This window comes from Rhinolophus hipposideros, assembly GCF_964194185.1.
Source record: "Rhinolophus hipposideros genome assembly, chromosome: 22".
NCBI classification, from domain to species: domain Eukaryota; kingdom Metazoa; phylum Chordata; class Mammalia; order Chiroptera; family Rhinolophidae; genus Rhinolophus; species Rhinolophus hipposideros.
Genome location: NC_138068.1, coordinates 22,514,773 through 22,540,252, shown reverse-complemented (window position 1 = coordinate 22,540,252; position 25,480 = coordinate 22,514,773). Strand labels below are relative to the sequence as shown.

Genomic DNA, 25,480 nt, shown 5'->3' with positions numbered 1-25,480 from the left:
TTTAACAAGTTACTCCCCTTTTCTGGACCTCAGTTTCCTCATCTGTCAAACAAGGAGATTGAACTAGAAAGATTAATAAGGCTCTTTTCAGCTTGAATAGTTTCAGAATTTTTTTTCTAGGCTATTTATTCTCACCACACCAGCCCTACTTCTGCATTTATATTTTTCTATAGTCAGCTGCTCACATCACTGCGAGAGCGTGCCTCTAGCAAACTTACCTGTCCCTGGATTTCCACTTGAATTTCAGTGAAGTATGTTGGAGACCAGCGTGCTGTCTTGTTGAGAACTTTCCAAGGGTGGTTCTGGAAGCGGAAATCTAGCCCAGATCACTCCAGGGGACTAATCCCTGAATAATGTCCTCTGACACACACACATATTTTCTGATGTTTCTCTTGACCTTGGACCTGGTTAAAGACTGCACAAAATGTTCAGTGAATTCTTACAGACTACTGCACAAAGTCCCATCCGTGGTGTTTCCAAGGCATGAAATTATCTGGAGGTGGTTCTTATATTGTGGGAGGCACTTTAAGGACGTCACAGTCAAACATGCCCTTGCTGCTCTTCTGTCTGTCTCCACCACAGTTCCGTTTGTACAGTGTTTGTGGTCAAAGGGATTTGGATGGTTTGGGGATAAATGTCACAGGGTTCAGGAGGAACACAAAATTATTTAGTGGAATGAGCCCTAGATTGGAAACTGGGTGAGTGGTTTCTGGCTTTGTGGCCTTGAGCCTGTCATTTGAATTCTCTGGGCCTCAACTTTCTCATCTTAGAAGTTAGAATGCTCTCTCTAGAAGGGACCTTTCCTCCAGCTCTGTGGATGAGGATTTGCTCCCAGCATGACCTAAATACCCTCTGGGCAGCACCGATGAGTGTCACATTGGGCACTTAGTCATCTCTTGGCCAGTGTGACTTGGTCATATATTCAGTATTAATTGTCAATGGGTATGTGTCACCAGGGGTTGTCAGAAGCCCCTGCTGTTTACTCAAAGTTAACAACCTAACAGGACAGGGCCAGCAGCTGCTAGTTGACAGCCAGCAACAGGCGGAGGGAGACTTTTCAGGGAGGAGGCCACATGGGCGTTTGTGCAAGCAAGAAAGACAAGGGATTTGAGTTGAGCTTCTAGAAATCTCTTACTGGCTGGAGGTTGTCCACACTGTAGGCTTATTTGCCGAGTCTTATTTGCTCCATAGCCTTTCTCTGTCATGGTGATTTGTTAGGGCAGAATCGTAAATGAATGCAGGAAGCAGCCCAGAGCAAGCAGTCAGATAGCAGTGGGGAGGCGCTACCAGAACCGCCCCCTTTCACCAAACAGCTTACTTTCTGTGTATCTTCCTCCTTGAAACATTAGTTGTACTGACAGTGGAGTCTGAGTGTTTGTGTTTTCCTCATGCAAATACCCAAACCCATAGGCCTCATGCAAATGGATAGGGATTGGCAGGCTGGCAGCTCAGCAGCTTGGGCTGGGGGCCTTTTCTCTAGGACAGAAGTCCTCAGTGTGGTCTGTGGACCAGCAGGTCAGCATAACTGAGACTAGAAATGCAAATTTGCTGTCCCCACTCCAGACCCCCTGAGTCAGACTCTCTGGATGTTGGGGCCCAGCATTGTGTGTTTTAACAAGCCCTCCTGCAGGGGCCTGTGATGCACGCCCAGGTGTGAGGACCACCGCCAGGAGGGCGGGGCCTACAGGTCTCCCACCCAAAGGGCTCTGGGCCGGGGAGCTAGCAGCCGCTCTCTCCTGTGACCCTCAATGTCCAGGCCAAACAAGAGCCTGTCTGGAGGGGAAGAACACCCCTCCCTCCGGAGCTTCTAGCGAGTCCCTTTTTGTCTATTCATGTTATACAGGGCAGCTGCTGAGTTTGTTGAGTAGATATTTATCTCCTTCACCAAGACTTGATGACCAGAATGAAGGTGGAAGGAAGAATGTCTTTCCCGATGTCCTTTCAACAAGTTAGATGAGGAAACTGAGGCTCAAAAGTTAAGTTACTTTCCACCAGTCCCAATGCTAGTAAGTGGCAGAGTCAGAATTTGCACCCAGGTGTCTGTCCTCAAGTGCCTTTTCCACCACATCAGTCGCATTCTCGAGTTTAGCCAGCTGTAGGGGATGGCCATTCTCTGTCACCAGGGTTTGCCCTAAGTCCCTGCTGTTTACCCAAAGCTGACAAGCTAACAGGACAGGGCCAGCCAGCAGCTGCTAGTTACCAACCAGCGAAAGGAGCAGGGAGACTTTTCAGAGAGGAGGCCACTTGGGCGTTTGTGTTCCTCTGGCTCTTTTTAGAATTGAGTGACTCTTGATCAAAGACCCCTGGGTGAAGAAGAGATTGTTTCTGTCACCCTCCAGGGCCAGCAACTGGACTTCCGAGCAAATGTCTTGTGAAGTGTGGGGCCTGCACTGAACTCTTGACCTTGCTGTGGAAACCTCCAGCTAAGCTTCCCAGCGGCTGGGAGGCAGGTCCTCTCCTCAGTTTCACACAGCAGGCGTCTCCTCAGACCGTGCTGGATGCTTGGGTTCCTGTCAGGGATGTGCTTTCTGCCAGTCAATTAAGTCACAAGCCTCAGCAGGCCCGAATGATAGCCAAGGTGGTCACAGTGCCAGGCTCCTGCAGCCAGGTGGTGTTCGCCTGGCCCACTCCTCAGCCTTTATTTGGGTGCCCCTCAGCACCCCACACAGGGCCCTCTTCTCCCAACAGCCACTCAGAGCTTGCCATGCAGCCCCTGGTTCTTTGGGTAACTCAGTTTAGCAAACGGACCTAAATAGCATCATGGTGGGCGGAGAAGTCAGCCTGTGCAACAGGACAGAACACACAATCCCAGCCTTTTGAGCCGTTTCCCGGGATCCTGTGACCGGAGAGACTTCTGATGCAGATAAAGTTGAATTCCTCTCGACTCCCGGGTCCCTGCTCTTCATTCTTGCTTCTCCTCCTCTATGTGTTTGTGTTTGTCCCCTGCCCCCACCAGGCCTGCCTTCCTGAGGTGGGGCTTCCAAGTCTGCTCCTGGGACATTTCCTGTTCTTGGAACAGCTGCACCAGGCTGGGGTACCCTCCTGCCACTTGATCCTATAGGGAGGTGTCCAATGGCCGTGGGCAGTTTTCAGATGACCTTGTTCCTCTGACATCATTAGGTGGCTATTTTTGGCTTTGCTGTTTATGCTGCTGAGAAGTTGGGCTGAGATGGGGGAGAGGGAGAAAGAGTGAAGGAGGAGCTGGGGTTGGGTGCCCATGGTCCCAGGGCCCTACCAAAGTAGGAGCACTCAGTTGTCAGGATTTACAGGGCACCGACTGAATGTCAGACCCTGGGGCTACCAAACTGGTAACATATAGTCATCTTCACTCACAAACGTGTTTTTCAGTGGGTCTTCGTGGAATCGAGTAGTACGTCTGAGGGCTCAGAGCCAGACAGTTAGGGTTTAAATTCTGGCCCTGCTGGAATACTATCTGAAACCTCAGAAACCTGGGCAAGTTACTGCCCTGTGCCTCATTTTCCCCTTACAAAAGGGAGTGATAATAGTATCTACCTCGTACGGTTGCCATGAAGATTAAAGGAGTTAATGTCTCTGTCTAGCGCATGGTAAAATACACAATAAATATGAGAGGCTATCACTGTTAACACAGCACTTTTTGTACACGACCCTTGGCATACAGAGTTGACAGACGTGGTTCCCGTGTGTTTTGAGCTGCCATGTGCATCTCCTAGAGCCTGGGACAGTGCCCACAGTCAATATAACAAGTCAGGATGGAGCCCCCACCACATGCACCGCTTTACCCTAACTTGGGGGATTCCAGGGAAGCAAGGTGACGTCCAGCCCTGGGAAGTTCTCAGAGCAGTGGCTGTCAACGCTGGCTGCACATCAGAATCTTCTGGGGAGATTGAAAAAACACCCACAGCCGGGGCCCCACCTTTAAACATTCTGACTTAATCGGTCAGAGCTCAGGAGGGGCTCAGGCTTCGGGAGTCGTGAAAGCTCTCCAGGCATTTGCCCTGTGCATCTGGGTTGATAAGCAGGCCCAGAGGGCTCTAGTCAGACATGTGTCCTGGAAGTACCACCGGCTGCACCAGTGGGACACTTAGCAGGTTTGCCTCAACGCTGGCCCTCTGACGGGCTTCTCAGACTTGGGTGTGCATGGAAACCACCTGAAATGCTGGTGACAGATTCCTGGGGCCCCCTTCCAAGGAGGCTGCACACGGGCCTGGACACTGAGAAAGCCTGAACTAGCCATGCCTTGGGCTGAGAAGTCATTCTTGATCAGAGTCCCAAAGACGACCCCTCTGAAATCCCACTGTGTTTTAGATCCCATGTGTAGCTCTGACCATTTTGTCTTGAAGTGTAGAAATCTGTGTCCATGTTGATATGTTTTGAATTTATTATTAATCTGCTCAGTTATCAACGGTCATTTCAAAAAAAATTACAAAATCCAAAGACTTAAAAACCATCTGTACTCCCACACCTGTTAATGTGTGTATTTCTATCCCTCCAGACATTTTCTCTAAATATTTTTAATAAAGAAAGGATCCCACTTCATGAATGATTTTATATATATATTTTTCACCTAAAATGCACTATGTGGTGATTCTACAGCTTTTCCCCAACTCCATCCCTCTGTCCCCAAAGTGACCAGTTTAGTCCTTACCAGAGAGTAGAACACTCAGTAAATAATCTTAGCAATAAAAGTCCACAGTTCTGGGATGGAACAGTGTGTCATTTGAGCTTCCAGAGAAATCTATGTCCAATTGGCGACACAGAGTGTCCATAGATCTGTTTACCAGCCCTGGAAGGAAGGAAGGAGCGAGGGTCTGCTGTAAGGCTCAGCCTTATCTCAGGCTTTCCCAGAGGCCTGAGAGGTACAGCCAAAGCCCAGGCTTAGGGGCCCAAGGTGGGCGAGGACAGGAGAAAACAGCCCTAGTGGCTTCCATACCAGGACCAGAGGAAAGTTGTGAGGGGATGTGGCTGCTCTCTTTAGAGTCAGAAAGGTCATTGCTCAACTCCCTAGATTTTTCCATCACAGCCAAGCAGGGAGAGGGTCAGGCTGGGAAATGTCTCCTCTGAGCAAGTCCTTTTAAAAGCTTCTTGGCTGGATCAGTTTCCTCCTAGTAGCCAGGGAAGCAATGCCCGACTGGAGTTAACCCCTCCCCTCCCAAGAAATTCTCCCAGGAATGGGTAAGCCTGAGAACCCAGGCTTCTGGAGTCAGAGCCATCCAGGGCAAGAGGCCTAAGGAGCCGTGAACTCTGGCTGGAGATAACTTCCCTCTGGCCTTGTTAAATCCAACAGGCATAATTGCATCCTGCTGACCTTAATTCTCCTGGCGGGTTTAATTGGTCCTGGCATTGCCCCACTTCCTACAAAGAGGGTGGCTGCACAGCTGGTGCAAGGCGGGAAAGCCCCTTTCTAAGGGTGGGCAGGGGCTCTGGCAGCCCCCATCTGGGTGGAGGAGGTTTCCCAGTGCCCTACCCTTGTGTCTCCAAGGGAGCACTGAGAAGAAGCTCGGGGACTCCCAGGAGCAGCTGGCTGAGCTGAGCTCAGCCTGGGCCGTGAGCAAAACTACAAGCAATCCCGTGGACCCGGACCCAGGCCAGCCTCTCATCCCAACACGAGGGGCCACGGACACGTGCTGAGGTAGCAGGTACAGCTGAGCCCTCTGTTGGGGTGTCCATAACTTTATGGAGGCCTCACGGTGCCTCAGGTACCGTGCCAAGCATGTTGATACATGGTCTCACTAAATGCCGCCCGCTACCCTCGGGGAGAGGCCACAGGACAGAGCGGTGATGAGCTGAGCCTTGGGTTAGATGGTTCAAACCCAACTCTGAGTTTGCACTGTGACTCAGTTTTCCTGTCACATCTGTGAAATGGGGTTGCAGTAGCTGACACTTATAACGCACTTACTATGTACCCATGAACTGTTTCAAATGCTTTATATACCTCCCCCGTGAGGAAGGTGCTCATCCTACAGATGAAGAAACAAGCAAAGGCATTTGCCCAAGCCTCAGTTATTAGTCTCGGCTTCTTCATTGACAGCTCCTAACAGGTTGTAAGAATTGAATGGAAGACACTCATGAAGTTGCTTACACAGGGTCTAGCCTGCTTACATGAGTTCAAGAAATGCTAGTTATCATTTGGGAATCATAACAGTGACAAATGTAGCGAATTAAGCCTTTTATGTTGTCCCAGCCTGGATTTTGGTCTCACTGGGAGATGGCTCAGGCTTTGAATCATGGTAATTTGAAGCTACTCAAGAGCTGTGTGACTTTAGGGACAAACCTCTTACCTTCTCTCAGCATTAGTTTCTGTACCATTAAAATGGTCCCCTTGAGTCATTTGGCCCCTCAAGTTCCTTGGGAGGATCCAGTGAGCTGGGGTGAAGCCTTTGGCAGAGTCAGGCCTGGCCCTTAGTGGGCATTCACTCAACAAATGACTGGTATTGACAACAACACTAATAATAAAGGGATGTCAGCAAGGGCCATCACAGCAAATACCATAAACTCTGTCCGGACTCTTGCTAGTCATTCATCGAACACTGATTGTCAAGTACACTTTGTGCCGGGGACACACATGAGCAGCATACAGCCCCTGCCGTCCAGGGCCTCCCAGACAGTGCCAATAGTGGGATCAACCTGGAGTTGAAGGCCAGAAGAGGGTGGGGTCCAACATTTCAGGCTAAACCAGAACATGCTCTGGGGACGACCAAATGGAGAGCCGGGGGCTCCCAGTGATAGGCATGCACAGAAAACATTTCAACTTTCAGAATGCTATGCGACCCCATCGGGAGAGGGGTTGCTGCATAAGCTGGGAAATTATACGGAAGAAAGAGGACCTTGTGGAGTGACTCTGGGCAAGTTACTCAGACTTTGGGCGTTACTCTTTTGATCCTCCCTGTCTTCATCTTGAAAATAAGATGAAAGTTCCCCACAGAGTTATCAAGACGATATTTTAAGAGTATATGGATAAAGCTAATGATAGGAGGCACTTAAAAAAAAATGGGGGCCTGTTCGGTGGCTCAGGCAGTTGGAGCTCTGTGCTCCTAACTCCAAAGGCTGCCGGTTCGATTCCCACATGGGCCAGTGGGCTCTCAACCACAAGGTTTTCAGTTCAATTCCTCGACTCCCGCTAGGGATGGTGGGCAGCGGCCCCCTGCAACCAACAACGGCAACTGGACCTGGAGCTGAGCTGCGCCCTCCACAACTAAGATTGAAAGGACAACAACTTGACTTGGAAAAAAGTCCTGGAAGTACACACTCTTCTCCAATAAAAAAAAAAATCCTGTTTTTTTTTTTTTAAAAAAAAAAAACAAAAACAAAAACAGGAGCTCCCTTCCCTTCAGAGAGCCTGGATTCAGATACCACTTCAGCCCCTTACAAGCTAGATGGATTTGGGTAAGTTACTTAACCTCTCCGTGCCACAGTTCCCCCATCTGTAGTCTTACCGACCTCATTGGGTTGTTTTGAAGATCATATGAGGGAATCTACACAAGAGCACTTAGAACGAGGCCTGGCACACATGGCAAGTACTAGATAGACATTATTATTAGTTATTATTTTCGCTTCCTAGAAGAGGCAGGCTGTCAAATTGGACTTTGAAAGAGAGAAGTGGAGGGTGGGAGGGCCAGGTCAGAAGGTGGGGAGGACCAGGCAGAGCAAAACTTGTCAAGACGGGGGAAAGAGCCCCAACTCTGGTTTTGGCTAGCCTCTACCAACCTCCCCAACATTTGCTCACTATAAAAACAAAAACAAATCACTCATTTTGAACAGTAACCAGTTCATACAGCTCATGGTTCAAATAAAAAAGTTAAAGGGTATGCATTTGTCTCCCTCCGACTCCTGGTCCTGTTGCTTGCTTACCTTGCCAAAGAAATTCTTACGTGTGTGGAATGAAAATGTATTTATTGTTACATATATTGTTACGTTAAATATTACATATTTTATCCCCTTGTGCCCAAATGATAGCACACACTCTACGCGACATGCCGCACCTGGCTTTATTTATTTATTTTTTTCCACTGTGGAGGTTGCTTCATGTCAGTTCATTCACAGCTTCCTCAATCTTTTTTCTAGCTTAGGCGTAATTTCCCATTGCTTAGACTTGCTGCGTTCTTGAGTCATTTCCTCCTTTCTCCCATCTGAGGGCAGCGGTTGTCTCCTCCGTTTGACAGAGCAGCTGAGGCTTGCCACAGTCAGGACCTGAACCCAGACACCCACTCCAGAGCTATTTCCACTGCACTCAGCTCGGCTGATTCTCAGAGAAAGGCTCAGGGCAGACAGTCCCTGGTGATGGCAGCCCCGTGGGATCACACCTCATCCCGTCCCATCTCAGCCCAAACACCTCGGGCTGGAGTGGCCCCTGAGACACCACGGTGGGGGAGGATCCTTGGAAAAGACTCTCTCTCCATCAGCCCCCTCCTTCCAGGCAGGCCATTGGAGGCCAGCTTCCAGCAGCTCCGGGGAAGGGCCCTACAACCCTGACTGACCTACAGCCGTTTGGGGGCAGTCTCCATCTCCTCAGGAGCCCAAGAAAAATATTTTTCAAAAGAAAAGGTGCTGAGGCCCATGGGCATGTTGAGCAAGTTCCCCTGAGACAATTTCTTACCCACAGATGCTCCAAGTAGGTCAAATAGCTAGGGGGCAGGGCTCATGGGCACAGAGCTGGGTACTAGGGTTTGGGGGATTATTTTTGGGACTGCATGGCTCTGACCAGGTTCTGGGGGACCCCAGGAAATCTGGCACGCCTGTGGGCAGAGCCAGGGCCCAGCCGGGACATAGTCTTGCCCTTCAGCCTTGCCTGAGAGCCCCTCTTCTTCCAGGCCCCCTCCTTGATCTTATTCAAGCCAAGGCCTGGGGAAAGGCTGCTCCCCTGGGGCCCTAGGTGCCCCCTCCCTTTTCTCTTCCTGCTTGTTCCAACACCACTCTCCCCCCACTCGGTCCATGGGAAGAATGCCGTGTCCTCTGAACAGGGGCCAAGAGTGACAGGTGGTGGCAGTCCGAGCTGCATGGCCCCTGGTGTAAGAGAGCCTCTCCTCCGTCCCCGCCTACCCTGCCTGCGCCCCTGCCTCCGCCTCTGCCCACCGGCCCAGCCCGTTACAACTGCCCCAGGACTGCAACTGGGCAGCCGCTGCAACACAGACGGCCACCAGGTTGCCCCTTTCTGCTCCAGGTACCTCTCTCCCTTCATTCCGCTGGCTCTGGCCTCCTCTCAGCCTGATAAGAGGAGGAATCCGACAGCCTGACACACCTCATGCTTCTTTCTGCAGCTAGAAAGACTTGAGTTAGGCAAGCAGAAGCACACGCCTCCCTACCTTATGGCGACAGAAAATGGAGCAGTCGAATTGGAAATCCAGAGCCCATCAACAGGTGCCAAACTGGGGCAGGAGATGGAGGGAGGAGCTTGGGAAAGGGTGTTTGAATCCAGGGTTGGGCTGGTTCCTCTGTGGGAGTTCTAGGCCCTGTTTGTATGGAGCATGGGGGACACAGAAATCAGATTTATCTATGGGTAGGGTTGGGCTGGGTCAAGGGCCTATACGAATCCCTCTCCGGAGAGACTGAGAAAATGGGAAGCCCCGGTGGATGGCACCTAAACAGCAAGGGATGGTGGGGTATCCAGGCCCACCTGATGACCAGAAGCCTCCCATACAGGCCTCTGAGGTGGCCCTAGAGGCTCAGGGGGACAAGCATTTGTAAATTCTTGTCTGGGTGGGGACCTGGGCCCAGAGCTGGTCTCTGGCCAGCCTGGCTGGGGAAGGAGGGGGAGGAGGATGGATCCTAACTGGTGTCTCATCTCTGCAGACAAGGCACCCAAAGGTGCAATAGGCGAAGGACCCCCAGCTGCAGAGAAAGACCCTAGTCCCCCAGACCCAAAGAAAGAACCTGGTCCCCCAGGTCCCGAAAAAGACCCTGGTCCCCCAGAGCCAAAGAAAGACCCTGGCCATCCAGACCCAAAGAAAGACCCTGTCCCCCCAGAACCAAAGAAAGAACCTGGCCCCCCAGACCCAAAGAAAGAACCTGGCCCGCCAGACCCCAAAAAAGAACCTGGCCCCCCAGAACCAAAGAAAGACCCTGGTCCCCCAGAACCAAAGAAAGACCCTGTCCCCCCAGAACCAAAGAAAGACCCTGTCCCCCCAGGCCCAGAGAAAGAACCTGGCCATCTGGGTGCAAAGAAAGAACCTGCCCCCCTAAAGTCAAAGAAAAAACCTGCCCCCCCTGACAAAGAAAAAGAACCTACCTCCCCAGGCCCAAAGAAAGAACCTGCCCCCCCAGATGCAAAGAAAGAAACTGGTATCCCCAGCCCAGAAAAAGAATCTGACCTCCCAGGCCCAAAGAAAAAACCTGGGCCCCCAGACCCAACGAAAGAATCTGTCCCTACAGACCCAAAGAAAGAACCTGGTCTCCTAGGCCCCGAAAAAGAACCTGGCCCTCCAGGTCCAAAGAAAGAACCTGTGCCCCCAGACTCAAAGAAAGAATCTACTTCCCCAGACTTAAAGAAAGAACCTGGCCCCCCAGACCCAAAGAAAGAATCTGTTTCCCCAGACTTAAAGAAAGAACCTGGCCCCCCAGACCCAAAGAAAGAATCTGTTTCCCCAGACTTAAAGATAGAACCTGGCCCCCCAGACCCAAAGAAAGAATCTGTTTCCCCAGACTTACAGAAAGAACCTGGCCCCCCAGACCCAAAGAAAAAACCTGGCCCTCAAGACCCCAAAAAAGAATCTGTTTCCCCAGACTTAAAGAAAAAACCTGGCCCTCCAGACCCAAAGAAAAAACCTGGCCCCTCAGACCCAAAGAAAGAACCTGCCCCCCCAGACCCAAAGAAAGAACCTGGCCCTCAAGATCCAAAAAAAGAATCTGTTTCCCCAGACTTAAAGAAAAAACCTGGCCCTCCAGATCCAAAGAAAGAAGCTGTTTCCCCAGAACCAAAGAAAGAACCTGGTCCCCCCGACCCAAAGAAAGAATCTGTTTCCCCAGACTCAAAGAAAGAACCTGGTCCCCCAGATCCTGAAAAAGAATCTGGCACCCCAAGTCCAAAAAAAGAAACTTGCCCCCCAGGCCCAAAGAAAGAACCTGGCCCCCCAGACCCAAAGAAAAAATCTGTTTCCCCAGACTCAAAGAAAGAACCTGGTCCCCCAGATCCCGAAAAAGAACCTGGCACCCAAGGCCCAAAAAAAGAACATGGCCCCCCAGGCCCAAAGAAAGAAATTGGTCCCCCGGGGCCAAAGAAAGAATCCGGTCCCCCAGACTCAAAGAAAGAACCTGGCCCCCCAGGCCCAAAGAAAGAATCTGGTCCCCCAGACTCAAATAAAGGATCTAGTCCACCCACCCTGAATAAAGGTGCCAAAGCCCCTGCCCCAGAGAAAGGGGACGGTGCCCTGGCCCAACCCTCAACTATCAGCCAGGGCCAGGAGGGAGAAGACGGCTTGGGCAGTGGGCCTGCGGAGGGCAATGCTGGGCCGCAGGCAGCCCTGCCCCAGCAGAGCGCAACAGCAGAGACCAGTTTCACGGAGCCCAACGCTGAGCAGGGGACCTCAGGCAGCCAGGACCCTGGAGAGCCGAAAGCACAAAAGAAGGCAGCAGAGTGCCAAGAAGCGGCCAGGAGGGGCTCACCTGCCTTCCTGCACAGCCCCAGCTGCCCAGCTGTCATCTCCAGGTGAATGCCCCCTGTCTGAAAGTCGGGAGGGGTCCTGGGCTCTGTCCCCAGGGATCATGCTGAGCTCTTCTGTCCTCAGAATTGCTGTTTTTACATTCAATGCTGCATTGGGTAGTTTTAACGTCCAGCTCCTTCTGTCCTGAGTAGGCATTGGCCCTACCTCCTTACCTCCTTATCCCTGGCAGTAACCAGGACTGCGATGGTTTCTGACAATCAGAAGCCTGGAATGTCAGGCAGGAGAGGTCCTCAGAGACCTCCTAGATGGAACTCCTCTTTTCTAGGCACCTAGAGTACAGAGTTCCCATTAGTCCATGAACTTGGGTCTAGCCAAGTTCAGGTATGCTTACCTGAACGTTAATCATATTAATGAGGTCATTAATGATATATTGGAAACCACAATAGCACTTACCATATTAATTTGAATTATGTATTAATATTAATTGCATCGACACAGTTTTTATGAATCAAGAGTTACATAATCTCCCTAATTATATCCATACTGATTAACCATATCAACGATCCTATTAATGGTTTTTAATGATCTAATAGTGTGTTGATAGTCAAGATAATGACCTCAGACATTTACGGTGTTATTACCATCCCTTGATTTTGTATAAAGTGAATCGGTCTGCATTACCCCATGCACTTGGGGTGGGAGGCAGAGTTGTATTAGCCCCAGGTTGCAGATGAGGCTCTGGAAGCATTGAGACTTGCTGGAGGAGCCGCAGCAGGGCCGTGGCTGCTAAGGGCATCACCTCTGTGTTCTCACCTTCCAGCCCCGAGAAGCCGCTGGCCCAGGAGCCCCCAAATGAGGCGTCAGAGCTCATCTTTGAAGGGGTGCCCGTGACCCCCGGCCCCATAGATCCCGGGCAAGCCAAGGCAGCAGAAGGAGGGGAGAACATCCTGGAAGGCAGCCAGAAGGAAGCAGAAGAGAAGGCTTCAGGCCAGGCTGGCCAGGCTAAGGTGCAAGGGGACACCTCGAGGGGGATCGAGTTCCAGGCTGTGCCCTCGGAGAGATCGGAGGTGGGGCAGGCCCTCTGTCTCAAATCCAGGGAGGAGGACTGCTTCCAGATTTTGGGTAGGCCAGGGGTGGGTGGGGGTAAGGGGGCTGGGGCTCCCCAGGCTGAGGGAGGAGGGAAGAGGGCTCCCCATGTCTCCCTGTTTAGAGGACTGAAATGCTCTGAGCCATGCCACATCCAGGCTGATTCATCCAAGTGTCACACAACGCCAGGAAGTACGAACTTCTAGTCCCTATTGATAGATGGGGAGACTGAGGCTCAGAAAAAGGAAATGGAGTGAGTGCCCAAAAACCTATAGATAGGACAGGATTTGAATTCATCAGGACGGCCCGACTCCAGAACTCACTTTTGACTTTCTTCTACTTTGACTAAAATGGGGCTTTAAAAAAAGATGGGCAGGTGGAGCAACATCCACTCTCTACATAGTGGAATTTGAAGTCAGTTTGTAGAAAGGCTGGAATGTCAGGCTTAGGTAAACTACGTCCTGGACGGGGTGGGGAGGGTCATGGGAGCTATAGAGGGTTTATCAGTCGAGGAGCACACGTGTCTGTGTATGGGAGCAGTGACTAAGGAAGCTGGGCACGTGAGATGGGGCAGCATTGTGGAATGGCTTTAACTGACAATCAGACAGGGAGCCAGAGGGTTTATTCAGCGGGCTGCAGGGAGCCACTGAGCATGCGTGAGCTTGGCGAGTAGGTGAATAGGGAAAGGGCTTGGGCAGGGATGCGGCAGGGCTGGGGGTGGGGTGAGATGGGGTCAGGAGAGCCCAGAGTGTCCTGACAACCCCCTCTCCAGGCTGAGGTGCTCTGGGAGACCCGCCAGCCTGCCTGGTGAGCGGCACAGTGCCACCCAGACAGGGTGGGAGGGCCTGGCGGCTGGGCGGCAGCCAAGAGCCCTGCCTCCTCTCCCGAGGAGCCGCAGAGACCTGTGCCCCGCCCCGCCCAGAAATCACATCCTCAGGGTGACAGGACCTGAACAACCTCCAAGGGCCATCTGATTTATCATCAGCCCGGCTTCCCTGCCGCCTCTTGCTATTTATAAAGAGGTTTCCATTCCCGATGATTCAGCCTGTGGACGGCCAGGACCAGCTGTTCCCCGTGGTTGTCACTAGGTGGCAGCCTTTCCCTACCAAACTTCGCCGTTCCGGCCTCCTTCCCGCCCACCCCTTGCCCCTGGGCCATGCCCAGGTTGGACACCCATTTCACAGGTTTCCTCCAGCTGTAGTATTATTAGAGGAGATGGTAGGCAGTTTCCATCACCTACCGCATCAGACATAGTAACCCCTATCTGGCACTCCACCATTATAGTTGTCTTTTTTTCCCTTCAGTGGAAATGCAGATAGCTTGGAACCCAGTCTTCACACCTTATAATGTGGGAGGGTCAGAGAAGTCCAGTCAGTCGTCCCCATTGTGCCAGGAGAAGCTAAGCCCCCCTCTGTCAGAGACAGAGGCCTCCCGAAGCCATTGTGTGTGTTGGTGGCAGAGCTGAAATTGGAACCTGATTTCCCTAGCCCCTGTCTCGGAGCCACCTGTCCCCCAAGTATCACTCAGTGAACGTCCCTGTAAGGGCCCAGGCTAGACAGCAGGGGTTGGTGTCAGGGTACATTCTCAGAAGCTCTTGGCACGGTTGTGACGACTGCTCTGCTTCCCCAGACGACTGCCCACCACCCCCGGCTCCCTTCCCCCACCGCGTCGTGGAGCTGAGGACTGGGAATGTCAACAGTCAATTCAGCATGAACTCCAAGGAGACACTAGGCGGGTGAGAGCTGGGACCCCAACCCAGCAAGAGATCACGGAACCCCCTGGTGCCTCATGTCTTCCCCGTTCAAGGCCCAGCCACACCCCATTAGACATGGCCCACATGGACACAATTGCTCCTAGAGGTCACACCTGCCATATGCAGACTGTCACATGGCTGATGTACAATCGTGTCACTGTCACTCATAGACACACCATCACTGTTCCCCATGGCAAGCACACAGGATTTTCCTGTCTCTCAGTTTCAGGTACCACATTAACACCCATCAAGGTGATTCTAGCTTTGCAAAAAGCCCAGAGCCCCAGGACCCCTACTTGCCACAAGCCTGTCAGTTGTCACATCAGGAGTCACCCTTCGGATGAGCCTGCCCTTCCTATACCCATGATTTGTGTGGTTCAGCCATTGTCCCCACAGTAGAGGTTCAAGAGGGAGTGAGGGCTGGCTGAGGAGAGCACCCTCATCTCACACGGGGGTCCAGATGGGAAGAGAGCACAGGCCCCCTCAGCCATGTGCCCCTGGGAACTCCCTCACTCCCAGCCTCTTCTCTCTCCAGCGGCAAGTTTGGAGCAGTCTGTACCTGCACAGAGAAAGCCACAGGCCTCAAGTTGGCAGCTAAGGTCATCAAGAAACAGACACCCAAAGACAAGGTAGTGGGGGTGGGAGGTGCTTATGCAGAGGGGGAGGGGATCTTTGGAGTGAGAGCCTCTCACCTACATCTACCCATGAGTCTGCACCAGATAGACAGACAGACAGCCCTGCCACAGGGGCCTGATGCTCCTAACCATGAACCAGACCCTCCGTTAGTAAACTTATACCTGGAGACTTTCCCTTCCAGGCACAGCATATTCGTGCCCCTGCTTGGTTCAATTCAACAAACACTGATGAGTGTGGACTCTGGGCCAGGCCCTGTGCTGGGCACTAGAGGTCCTGAAGTGAAGTGAATGTGGTCCCCACCCTCTGGGAGCTCCAAGATAAATAGGGGCTGCTTCAGAGCTCTGCCCCCAGCACCTTGCCCAGGCCTGGTTCATAGGAGGCTGAGAGCAGGGCTTGTTGAAAGAAAGAAAGAATGAATGAATGAATGAATGAATGAATGCAGGTAGAGGTTCATGTGCAGTGAAGGAGTTGGGTGTGTGAGAAGGTAACGACAACTTACCCACAGGGTGTGGTGAGCTGTAACTCCAGAAAGCTAGGGTGGGGATAGCAAGGAGGGGGCAGGCTCCTGTCTTGGCCCATGGGGTCAAAGAAGTTCCTAGACTGGCTGTCTCCTGAATGAAGGCTATGAAGGAGAAGGAGCTGTTTTCCAGTGGAGAAGGCAGGGAAGAGTGTTTTAAGCAGAGAGGACTGTGGGAGGAAAGGCCTGAATGCTGGAAACAGCAGGTACCTGCTGGGGGCCCTTGAATTGAGGCAGAGGGAGTGAGGTTATGGGCATTCCAGGCAGAGACCACAGCATATGCAGAGGCCTGGGGCCTAGAACCTCTGAGAAGCTCCAGACGGCTGTCGCCCTGAACTCCCCATCACAGCTCTAAGCACATTTGGAAGGCAGGTATTTTCTATGGGATTCTGTCTTTCTCTGCCTCTTCTACTTCCCGGGCCTGGATCCATATTATTGACTGTGGGTCCTCAGGCTTCTATCATGGACCTGGCTCATCGCAGATATTCCATCCATCTGTGCTGTGTAAATTAATTGGAGGCAGCTATTGATTAATTAATTATTAAGCAATTTTTCTATGCCATTCAATGTGCCACGTGCTGGGGAAATGGCAGTGAACTGAGAAAGTCCTGGCCCTCATGGGTTGACATGCTAGAGACGAGAAACAGGCAACTGAAAAACAAAACAAAACAAAAAGCATGGTGTCAGGAACTGAGAAGTGCTAGGAAAGAAAATAAAGGCAGGTAAGGGACCGGGAGTGCGGGGCCGATGGGGGCTGTTCAGATAGTGGGGTGAGGTAGACCTCTGAGGAAGGTACATAAGGTGAAAGATGAATGAATGAATGAATGAATGAATGGAATCACGGGAGAAAGAGAGCCATGCGGGTATTGATATGTTGCTCTGGAGCCACAGTTCTGGAAGAGGCCTGATTTGTTGCATTTGCTGATTTCCATGGTGTAACTATTTCTGCCACAGCTGATTTCAAGCTACCAATGTGACAACTGGCTTGCCAATTTTCTGAAAGTGACAAATAGTGGCCTAGTTTAGGCTAGGAAAGCAGCGGTGGAGGAGGTGAGAAATTATGGGATTTGTAATTTAGTTTGAATGTAGAGTGAAAGGATTTACAGCTGGAGAGGACGTGGGGTCTGAGGAAGCAAGAATAAGAGAGGAATCTGGGATAGCTCCTAACTTCCAGTCCTGCACACCTGGGTGAAGAAGGATGTCCTTTTCCTGATGGGCAAGCTGAGGGCAACTCCATTGTGGGGAAAGGGCAGTATCAAAGGTTTAATTTGGACATAAGAGATTTGAGATGTCTGTTAGACATCCAAGGGAAATAGCAGTTGGGCCGTGGGACATATGGGTGTCTGGGGTTGAAGGGAGTGCTCAGAGGTGGAGATATGTATTTGGAGATCAGTCACATTTGGAAGGAAGGTCAAGTCCAGGGGCTTAAGGAGAATGCCCAGAGAGAGAGTGTAAGGAAGGGAGTGATGAGCAGGGGGGACCGGGCCCTTGGCACGCCAGTATTCAGTCAGAAGGAGGAGGGGAAGAACAGCAAAGGCATGGAGCAGGAATGACTGGGGTGAGGCTTGGGGGTAGGGTGAGCTGGGAGGCAAGGAGGCCAGCAAAGAGCAGGAGGCTGGGCGGTGGTTCAGGAAAGGGCGCAGGCACAGCGTGGAGGGCGGGGAGTGACGATGCGGTGATGGTACCCCTGACTTCCCTGTTCCCCCAGGAAATGGTGATGCTTGAGATCGAGGTTATGAACCAGCTGAACCACCGCAATCTGATCCAGCTGTACGCAGCCATGGAGACCCCGCATGACATCATCCTGTTCATGGAGTAGTGAGTGCCAGCGGTGGGGGCGGGGCCACGGGTGGGGGTGCCAGAGGCCCAGAAGCAGCCTGTACAGGGGTCTGTGCACACAGCATCGAGGGCGGAGAGCTCTTCGAGAGGATTGTGGACGAGGACTATCAGCTGACGGAGGTGGACACCATGGTGTTCGTCAGGCAGATCTGCGACGGGATCCTCTTCATGCACAAGATGAGTGTCCTGCACCTGGACCTCAAGGTACCGGGGCTGGGCCTGCTCGCGAGGGGACAGGAGCATCCGGCCCCTTGAAATCAGTGGTGCAACCAGCCATTCCCTCCATCCTCCCTCATCCCTTCTTCTCTCCCTGCATCCATCCTGCCATACGTAGATTCAAAAAGGGTTTATTAAGCACTTACTAAGGACCAGGAATCGGGGATAAAACAAAACAACAACAAAAAAGACTTGATCCTAGCCTTCAGGAGCTTCTGGTTTCCTCCTAAGTACTTGTTGAAAGGGTCTTTCGCAGCCCTGTGAGCCCCAAGCTCAGTGCCTCCCACACAGGGCTTTCTAATAAGTATTGCAAAGGCATCTCCCTTTGTGCTGGGCCCTGAGAGGCGCTGTGAGTGTTTGTTCACTTATTCCACAATTATTTGTCGAGGTCCCACTACATGCCAGGTTGTATTCTAGGTGGTGGAGGTCCAGGAGTGAACAAAATAGATAAAAATGCCTGCCCTCGCGAAGCTTCTGTTCTAGAAGGGGAGTCAGAAAAACAAATCCATACGTAGAGTGTCAGTGCAGCAATATACACGTGGTAGGTGCTCACAAAAATGTTTAGTGAAAGAACATTTATATCCCTCTTCTGACCTTGTTTGGTTCCTGGCACAGCAGGTTAGGGGGAGCAATAGCTTTTAGGATCAATTTGTTAGTGGCTGCCTGGAGCTCTGGAGCTTGGTCATGGGGACCATGTGTGGCGCAGGCAGGAGCAGCATGAGTGCGGGCTAGTCCCATCCTTATGGCAGGTGTAAATGCTTGTGGGGTAAGTGGCAAGGCGAGTGGAGATGAAATATGCACACTGAGGTGGGTTAGCGCCCATCAGCAAGGTTGATGGCTCTTGCATTCATTGATTTGATATCGGCTAGTGTGCTGCTGTGCACTGTGGGGGGCATGGGTGTCCCCTAAGGACAAGGAAGGACACACGCCGTCCCATGGAGCCTGCGGGTTTGTGGGAGGAACAGACATTCATAAAATACTGACCAAATAAATAGATCATTTTAAACCATTAAAAGCATCATGGAAAAGTGTGTGAGAGTAACGAGGCGCCATCCAAGGTGAAATGGCAGACGTGGGCAAAGGCCAGAGCATCTGAGGGCTGAAGCTGGCTATACCCACCCCCTGCTCACCAGGGGTCAGGTGCCCTCAGAGTAAGCACCCCTCCCAATAACCCATTGGGTCAGGTGTGCTAGTTTCATCCCCCTGACAAGGGAGGAAGCAAGGACATAAGGAGGTGGGTTTCAGTGGGGCCAACGTGGACGAGGCTATTTAAGAGGCTGTTGTTTTAAATTAGGAGAGAGATGGTGAGGCTGCAACCAGGAAGAGTGGGGGGATGGGAAGTGACCAGACCATGATGCATTCTGCAAATAGAGCCCTTCTGATTACTGATGGTTTGGGTCGGGGTAGAGAAAGGGGAGGGAAGGAGAGAGTGAGGGGGACCCCTCAGTTTCTAGACAGCACCATGGCATTGGAGACCAGCCATTCCCCACAGGAAATCAATTGGTGGGGGGTAGAACAGGGTCCCCAATGAGAATGCGATGCCCTGGGAAGAAGCTTAACCTTAAGTCTCGGGATCCTAAAAAGTGGTTTCTTTTCAGGATAGCAATACATTTTTCATAAAAAAGGGCTTCACGGTCAAGTAAGTTGAGTGAGCCATTTCCCAGGCCAGGGCTTCTCAGGAAGTCTGGTGTCCTCCAAAAGGAGACCTGGGTCTGTCTCGTCTCCCCAAACGATTGTAGCCTAGGACCTTTCTTTTCTTTCCCTGTTTTAGTGGGACCCCAGGTCAGCTATTAAAGCCATTAGTGTCCTGCTCTGAGTAAATGCATCAGTCGGAAAAGGGCCTTCAGGAAGCATGTCCTTAAAGGCCTCCAATCAAATGCCTACAGAGACCAAACGAATAACAGAATGGTGTTAAAGGTCCCAGGCCCTGGGGGAACTGGAGGACCTTCGTCCAACTCAGGGGTCAGTGGCAACTCACTCACTGCTCCTGCTGTTTCAGGAGGTGTTGACCATCAGGATAGCAGGGTTTTCGTGCAAAATCTCCTGCCTTTTAACCATCGTTAACTACTTAAAATGTTTCTGCCCTGTAGCCTCAGATTCATCCTGTGTCCTTGTGTGGACACAATATAAGAGGAGATGGCAGCCCAGAACAGGGAGGGACTAGCCTCTCAGTAACTTCATTCCCACACTCACCTGTGTTTGGAGCACAGAATTCTGGGAGCCTTGGCTGAGCACCAGTGTCTTTGTTAGACACTGAAGGTGGGGAGCAAGGCGGCTGAGAGAAGACGGCTCTTGCCCTAGAAAAGCCAACCCACAAGCGTCCTGTCTGCCCCCGCCTCCACTCTGTAGCGTGCACCATGGGTTCTTGTTGGCCAGTGGCAGGCAGACCAGTGCTAGAGTCAGAGAGTCCTGATGTCACATCCTGGCTCCATCACATACTTGCTGGGTGACTGTGGCCAAGTCACTTCTGGGTCAGCCTCAGTTTTCTCAACTGTGACATGGAGATGGGCAGTCTCTGCCACATAGAGCGGTTGGGAGGATTAACGAGTTAACACATGGAAAGTGACTGACACAGAGCCTGATATTTTGTAGGTGTCGTTATCATTCCTAACTGGGGAGACAAGAGTAGCATATCTTAGAGCATACCAGGAGCAGCGTGAAGCCCCTCTGTTCCCAAGAGGCTTCCTCGGGGAGCCCCGATCTGGTGTTTTCTTTCTCGGGTCTCTGGAGCTCTCTGTACCTGGTGGCAACCCTGAACTGACCTCTCAGCCAGGGTGCAGCTGTCCTCTGCGGGCTTCCCATTTCTCCAGTCTCGGAAATGCCCTAACGTTGTTATCCTTGCATGGCCTTAAATGAGGGGAAATCTCACCTGAATCCACCCAGAAGCCTTGTGCTACGAGGCCTCGTCTGAGTCACTCTTGGGCCCTCAGGATCCTCATCTGTGTCTGGAGCAAGCCGGTCTGAGGGTCTCCGATGGGCCGCACTTTCTGGCAGTCTGGGCCTCAGGCCCAGGGAGCCTGGGACTCGGGTGGACCTGGACGGGGAGGGAGGGTGAGCAGGGTCAGAAGCCAATCCGGGCCACCCCTTCTCCTTAGCCAGAGAACATCCTGTGCGTCAACACCAGAGGCCATTTGGTGAAGATCATTGACTTTGGCCTGGCACGGAGGTACCACCTGGGGGTGGGGTGGAGAGGGCAGGGCAAGCCTCTGAGGAGAGCAGGGGCAAGGGAGGCGTGGAGGGCTCCTGGGAATGGGCTAGGAGCTGGGTTCTGAGCTCTTGGTCTCCCCCCCCCCCCAGGTATAACCCCAACGAGAAGTTGAAGGTGAATTTTGGGACCCCGGAGTTCCTGTCACCTGAGGTGGTGAATTACGACCAAATCTCCGATAAGACAGACATGTGGAGTATGGGGGTCATCACCTACATGCTGTGAGCCCCAAGGGAGCATGTGTTCCTGGGGTTGGGGCACCTGGGTGGGAAGCTGAGGCCAAGATTGGCCTGGGGGTCCTGGTGAGGTGGTCCCACCTCCCCAATTGTTCAGTCAGGGGTTTGTTGGGGGTTGGGAATGCTAGGGAGAACCAGGAAAGGGGAACTTTATACCCATTTTATAGATGGAGAAACCAAAGCCCCTAAAGGCATAGCATCCCAGCCCAGGGCTCTGGACAGATCTCTGATGACCCAGGGTGGGGGCAGAAGGGTAGTGGACATTTTTTTTGCACTCACCATTCCTCTTCTTCACTGTAACCCTGGGAAGCTGGGATGATTATGCCCATTTTACAGATGAGAAGAGTGAGGCTCAGAGAGGGGAAGTGACTTGCCCAAGGTCACCCAGCCAGATTCAAACTCAGGTCTGTCCCACTCAAGAGGCTGGGGGTCTTTTCAGCACATGGTGCTGCCACCTAGGATCTGCCCCCACCCCCCAAGCCCCCAAAGGTGACTCAGCATCTCCAATCTCACCTCCCTGTCCTCTGCCATCCCTTCCCTCCAGGCTAAGCGGCCTCTCCCCCTTCCTTGGAGATGATGACACAGAGACCCTAAACAATGTTCTATCTGGCAACTGGTACTTTGACGAGGAGACCTTCGAGGCTGTATCAGATGAGGCGAAAGACTTTGTCTCCAGCCTCATTGTCAAGGACCAGGGGTGAGACTCACTGTAGGATGTGAACCCTGTGTGTGAGAGCCCAGTGCATGCGTGTGCAGGCAGGGTGGGAACTGGGCTGGCAGGCTGGCGAGGCTCCCATGTCTCATGGGCATGCCACACACCCTTGCCACACTGCCCCTCCCTATAGGGCCCGCATGAGCGCTGCCCAGTGCCTTGCCCACCCCTGGCTCAACAATCTGGCAGAGAAAGCCAAGCGCTGTAATCGACGCCTCAAGTCCCAGATCTTGCTTAAGAAATACCTCATGAAAAGGCGCTGGAAGGTACCGCTGGGCTGGGGGTGGGGCAAGGGAGGGACTGCAAGGCGGGAAGAACTCTTGGCACCAGATCCCAGGCCCCACCAGCCCTGCCTTGGCAGGTTCTGTCGACCAGGCCTGGCCTTGTCTGCAAAACAGGGTTGACTTTTTTCTCTTTGTCCTGGCCTGGCTCCTGACCCTCCACCCACCCCCTCCACCCTAAGGAGGGGCGTCCATTTGGGGCTTGGGCTCAGGAAAAGCTCTCTGACCTCATCACAGGCTTCCTCCCTTCATTTTACAAATATTTATTGAGCCTCTACTGCTTCTAGGCACTGGGTATACACCAGTGGATAAAAAAGGCAAGGATTTCAGTCTTTGTGGGCTGACTTTTGGTAGGGGATGGGAGATATTAAAAGACTTTAAGGAAGGGCTGTAGAAAAAACTAGGGATGGTCAGGAGTGCCAGAGGAAAGGTTGCACTTCTATTTAAATAGGTGGTCAGGGAGGGCTCCCTGAGATGGAGCATGTGAAAAAAGACCTGAAGGAGGTGAGGAGTTAGAGGTGCGGTACTACTGGGGGAAGAGTGTCCCAGGCAGAGGGAACAGCCAGTGCAAAGGCCCTGAGGCAGAAGCATACTTGGCAAGTGTGAGAAATTGGTAGGGAACCAGTACGGATGGAATGGAATGAGCAAGGGGGAGGGGTAGGTGAGGTGGGAGAAGAGCGAGAAGCGGGGTGTGGAGAGACTCGTTGGCCATGGCGAGGGGTTTATCTTTTACTTGGAGCAAAATGGGAGCCATTGGAACACCTTGAGCAGAACAGTACTTAGGTCTGGCTGAGAAATCTGTTGAATGAAGGAATCCTGGAAGATGCAATGTCATGGCGCCTCCTGTGGCTATTTTGGGCACTGCACCAAAATGCCCAAAATTCATCCCTGGCGCCTGGCCCCCCAGGATTGGAGGACACCTTAGGAGACACTCAGCTGTCCCACAATTTCTCCCCTGCCCTGATGCTGACTGGGACTCCTCTCCCTCATCCCCCAGAGAAACTTCATTGCTGTCAGCGCTGCCAACCGCTTCAAGAAGATCAGCAGCTCAGGGGCACTGATGGCTCTGGGGGTCTGAGCCCCAGGAGTGGCTGAGGCCTGGACGCAGCTGCACAGTGGTCAGGGCTGAGGCCACACAGCCCAGAAGGCCAAAGCAGACGGGCCAGACCCCAGGGAGGGCTGGCCAGGACAAGGCTGCGTCAGGCCGGAGGCTCGGGGCTCCCCACGCCTCCACGCAGTGACTGCTTCCCCGACAAGAGCCGCCTCGGATGTCGCCTGAAGCCATCCTGCTAACGCTTCCCCAGACAGGGCTCTGGCCCATCAGCCACAGCCTAGATGCCACAGGCCGGGCCCCATTGTTCCCTCCCGGGCTTCCCCGCTTGGAACTGCTGCCCTGGTGACCCCTGCTTAGCCCCACCTGGGCATCGCTGGCCTGGGCTTGCTCCTAGCTGAAGTGGGAGGGCTGGGGGTCCCAGTGTGCGGGGCTCCTGGGGTGGTGGATGGGAGGCTTTTGGTGGGGCAGGAAGGCAGCAAAACCGATTCCTGAGGCCCAGCTGCCAGGGAGACAGAGCAGGCTTTGTGAAAGAGGACCTCCATGCCCCGGCCCGCCTCCCCACTCCCAACAGATAAGGCCTAGCACACACCATCTGGCCCAGCCTGGCCCCCCGCCCACTTTCCTTGCGACCACCAACACACAGGAACTCGGTGTGAGAGAGAGGACAGCCAGGCCTGGATGAGGGGAAGAGGGGGGGCCTGGGGGACATGGGAGACCACCCCCGAGCTTGCCTGAGGGCCAAGCTGGCTCAATCCAGCCACTCCAGGCCCCCATCCCAGGGGTCACCCGCAGACTCAGATGAGGCTGGTTAGCAGGCCCAGGAAGAGTGAGAAGGCCATGGGGCAGTCCCCAACCTGCTCTCAGCTTGTGCCTTGTAAATAAATGTACAGGTTGCATGTGGCCTCCTTCCCTCTGTACTCACTTGGGTGAAGTCACAGATGACCACTGTTCACTGAGAACGACTGTGTGCCAAGAGCTTTAGTGACGTCAGTCAGGTCACAGTGTGGTCGTCACCAGTGCAGCCTCAGCAGCCAGACTGCCCGCTACACGATCTGGGCAAGTGGCTTCCCCGCTTGGTGCCTCAGTTTCTTCATCTGCGAAAGGGAGGTCACAGCACCAGCTAACATTTATTGGGTGATTACTGTGTGTCAGGATCTCCTTAAGCATTTGTATGTATATTAACTTGTTTACTCTTCAGAGAAAGCTTATGTGGTAGATGTTATTATTCTTATTACAGAAGGGGAAACTGAGGAACATAGAGAGAAAGGAACTTGAAAGCTACTTAACAAGTCAGGATCTGGGGCTTGAAATGAACTCTTCTGTTTCCCAGACAGGGCCCTGCTCATGAGCCCACCCTGCTTCTCACCAGAACAAGGTGTGAGCAGAGAGCAGTCTTTGCTGGACCCGCAGTGATGGGGAGTCTCCCAGGAGGCCTGGGAGAGAGAGCTGTTCTCTGCTGGGCCACAACCCACCTCACCCCAGGCCTGCAGTGCAGAGGAGAGGGCTCCATCTGCTGGAGGGGCAGGGCAAGAGAGCTTAACCCTAATGGGGTGCAGCCTTTCTGGCGGCGAGGACAACTGAGTCAGAAGTGGGACTGGCCTAAGTGGGACAGCTGGTCTGCTGGCTGGGGGCGTAGCTATCTAGTGGTTCCAGCAGGAATGGCAGTCACAACAGTTGACACGCATTGAGCCTCTGCTTGGTGCTGGTCCTGGCCCCACTCCGTGGGTTCATGATCACGTCAACTGCTCACGGTGACCCTGCTTAGTGGGCGTGGTGCTGTGCCCATTTCTCAGATGGGGAAGCCAAGGCTCGGGGAGGTAAGCCAGTTGCTCCGGGTCATATAGCTAGTCAGGGGCAGAGCTAGGATTTGTACCCAATCTAGGCCCAGAGCCCCTGCTCTTTTTTTTTTTTTTTAATTAAAGTTTATTGGGATGACAATGGTTACGTAGTAAAGATACACAGGTTTCAAGTGTATAATTCTGTAATACATCATCTATATATCACATTGTGTGTGCAAAGCCCCTGCTCTTAATTGCTACACTGCTCGCCTCCCAAGAATCTTGGACTTGCCCACATTGTGAGACCATGACAGTTCATCCCCTCCGTCCCCTGCCTCCATGAACATTGGCCTGGAGGGTGAGACCAGAGTCCTCGCCACCACCCCTTCCCTCTTCCAGCAGGTGGGTAAAGAGTCCTGCTGCTGCAGGTGCCACACAGAGCGGGTGACTCTGGGCTCTGAGCCGGTGGGGTTTGTAGTCAGGGCTTGGGGGTCCTGGGGATCCTGACTTGGGCTCTTAGTGCTTATGGGCAAGGCCCGCATGGCCGTGGATCCCTGCTCCACTGCCCACCCACCTGCCACCTGCCAGCTG

The 25,480-nt window shown here is 52.8% G+C and overlaps 1 protein-coding gene across 1 annotated transcript; it reads left to right on the top strand.

Moving 5' to 3' along the window:
* Positions 1-9,039: 9,039 nt before the first annotated feature.
* MYLK2 (myosin light chain kinase 2) lies at positions 9,040-25,126 on the top strand. Its single transcript, XM_081034100.1, has 13 exons — positions 9,040-9,139; positions 9,237-9,336; positions 9,769-11,620; positions 12,397-12,698; positions 14,292-14,397; positions 14,951-15,044; positions 17,277-17,386; positions 17,470-17,611; positions 20,719-20,789; positions 20,921-21,049; positions 21,609-21,761; positions 21,910-22,042; positions 23,055-25,126. The coding sequence occupies exons 2-13, from the start codon at positions 9,285-9,287 to the stop codon at positions 23,133-23,135; spliced, it is 3,225 nt and encodes a 1,074-aa protein (XP_080890226.1). The 5' UTR covers positions 9,040-9,139; positions 9,237-9,284; the 3' UTR covers positions 23,136-25,126.
* Positions 25,127-25,480: the final 354 nt, after the last annotated feature.

Bases quoted from the DNA above. Each gene is read 5' to 3' on its own strand.
- MYLK2 (XM_081034100.1), top strand. From the start codon at position 9,285: ATGGCGACAGAAAATGGAGCAGTCGAATTGGAAATCCAGAGCCCATCA. The intron at 15,045-17,276 runs GTAGTGGGGGTG...CTGTTCCCCCAG, and splicing joins AACAGACACCCAAAGACAAG to GAAATGGTGATGCTTGAGAT. The intron at 17,612-20,718 runs GTACCGGGGCTG...CCTTCTCCTTAG, and splicing joins TCCTGCACCTGGACCTCAAG to CCAGAGAACATCCTGTGCGT.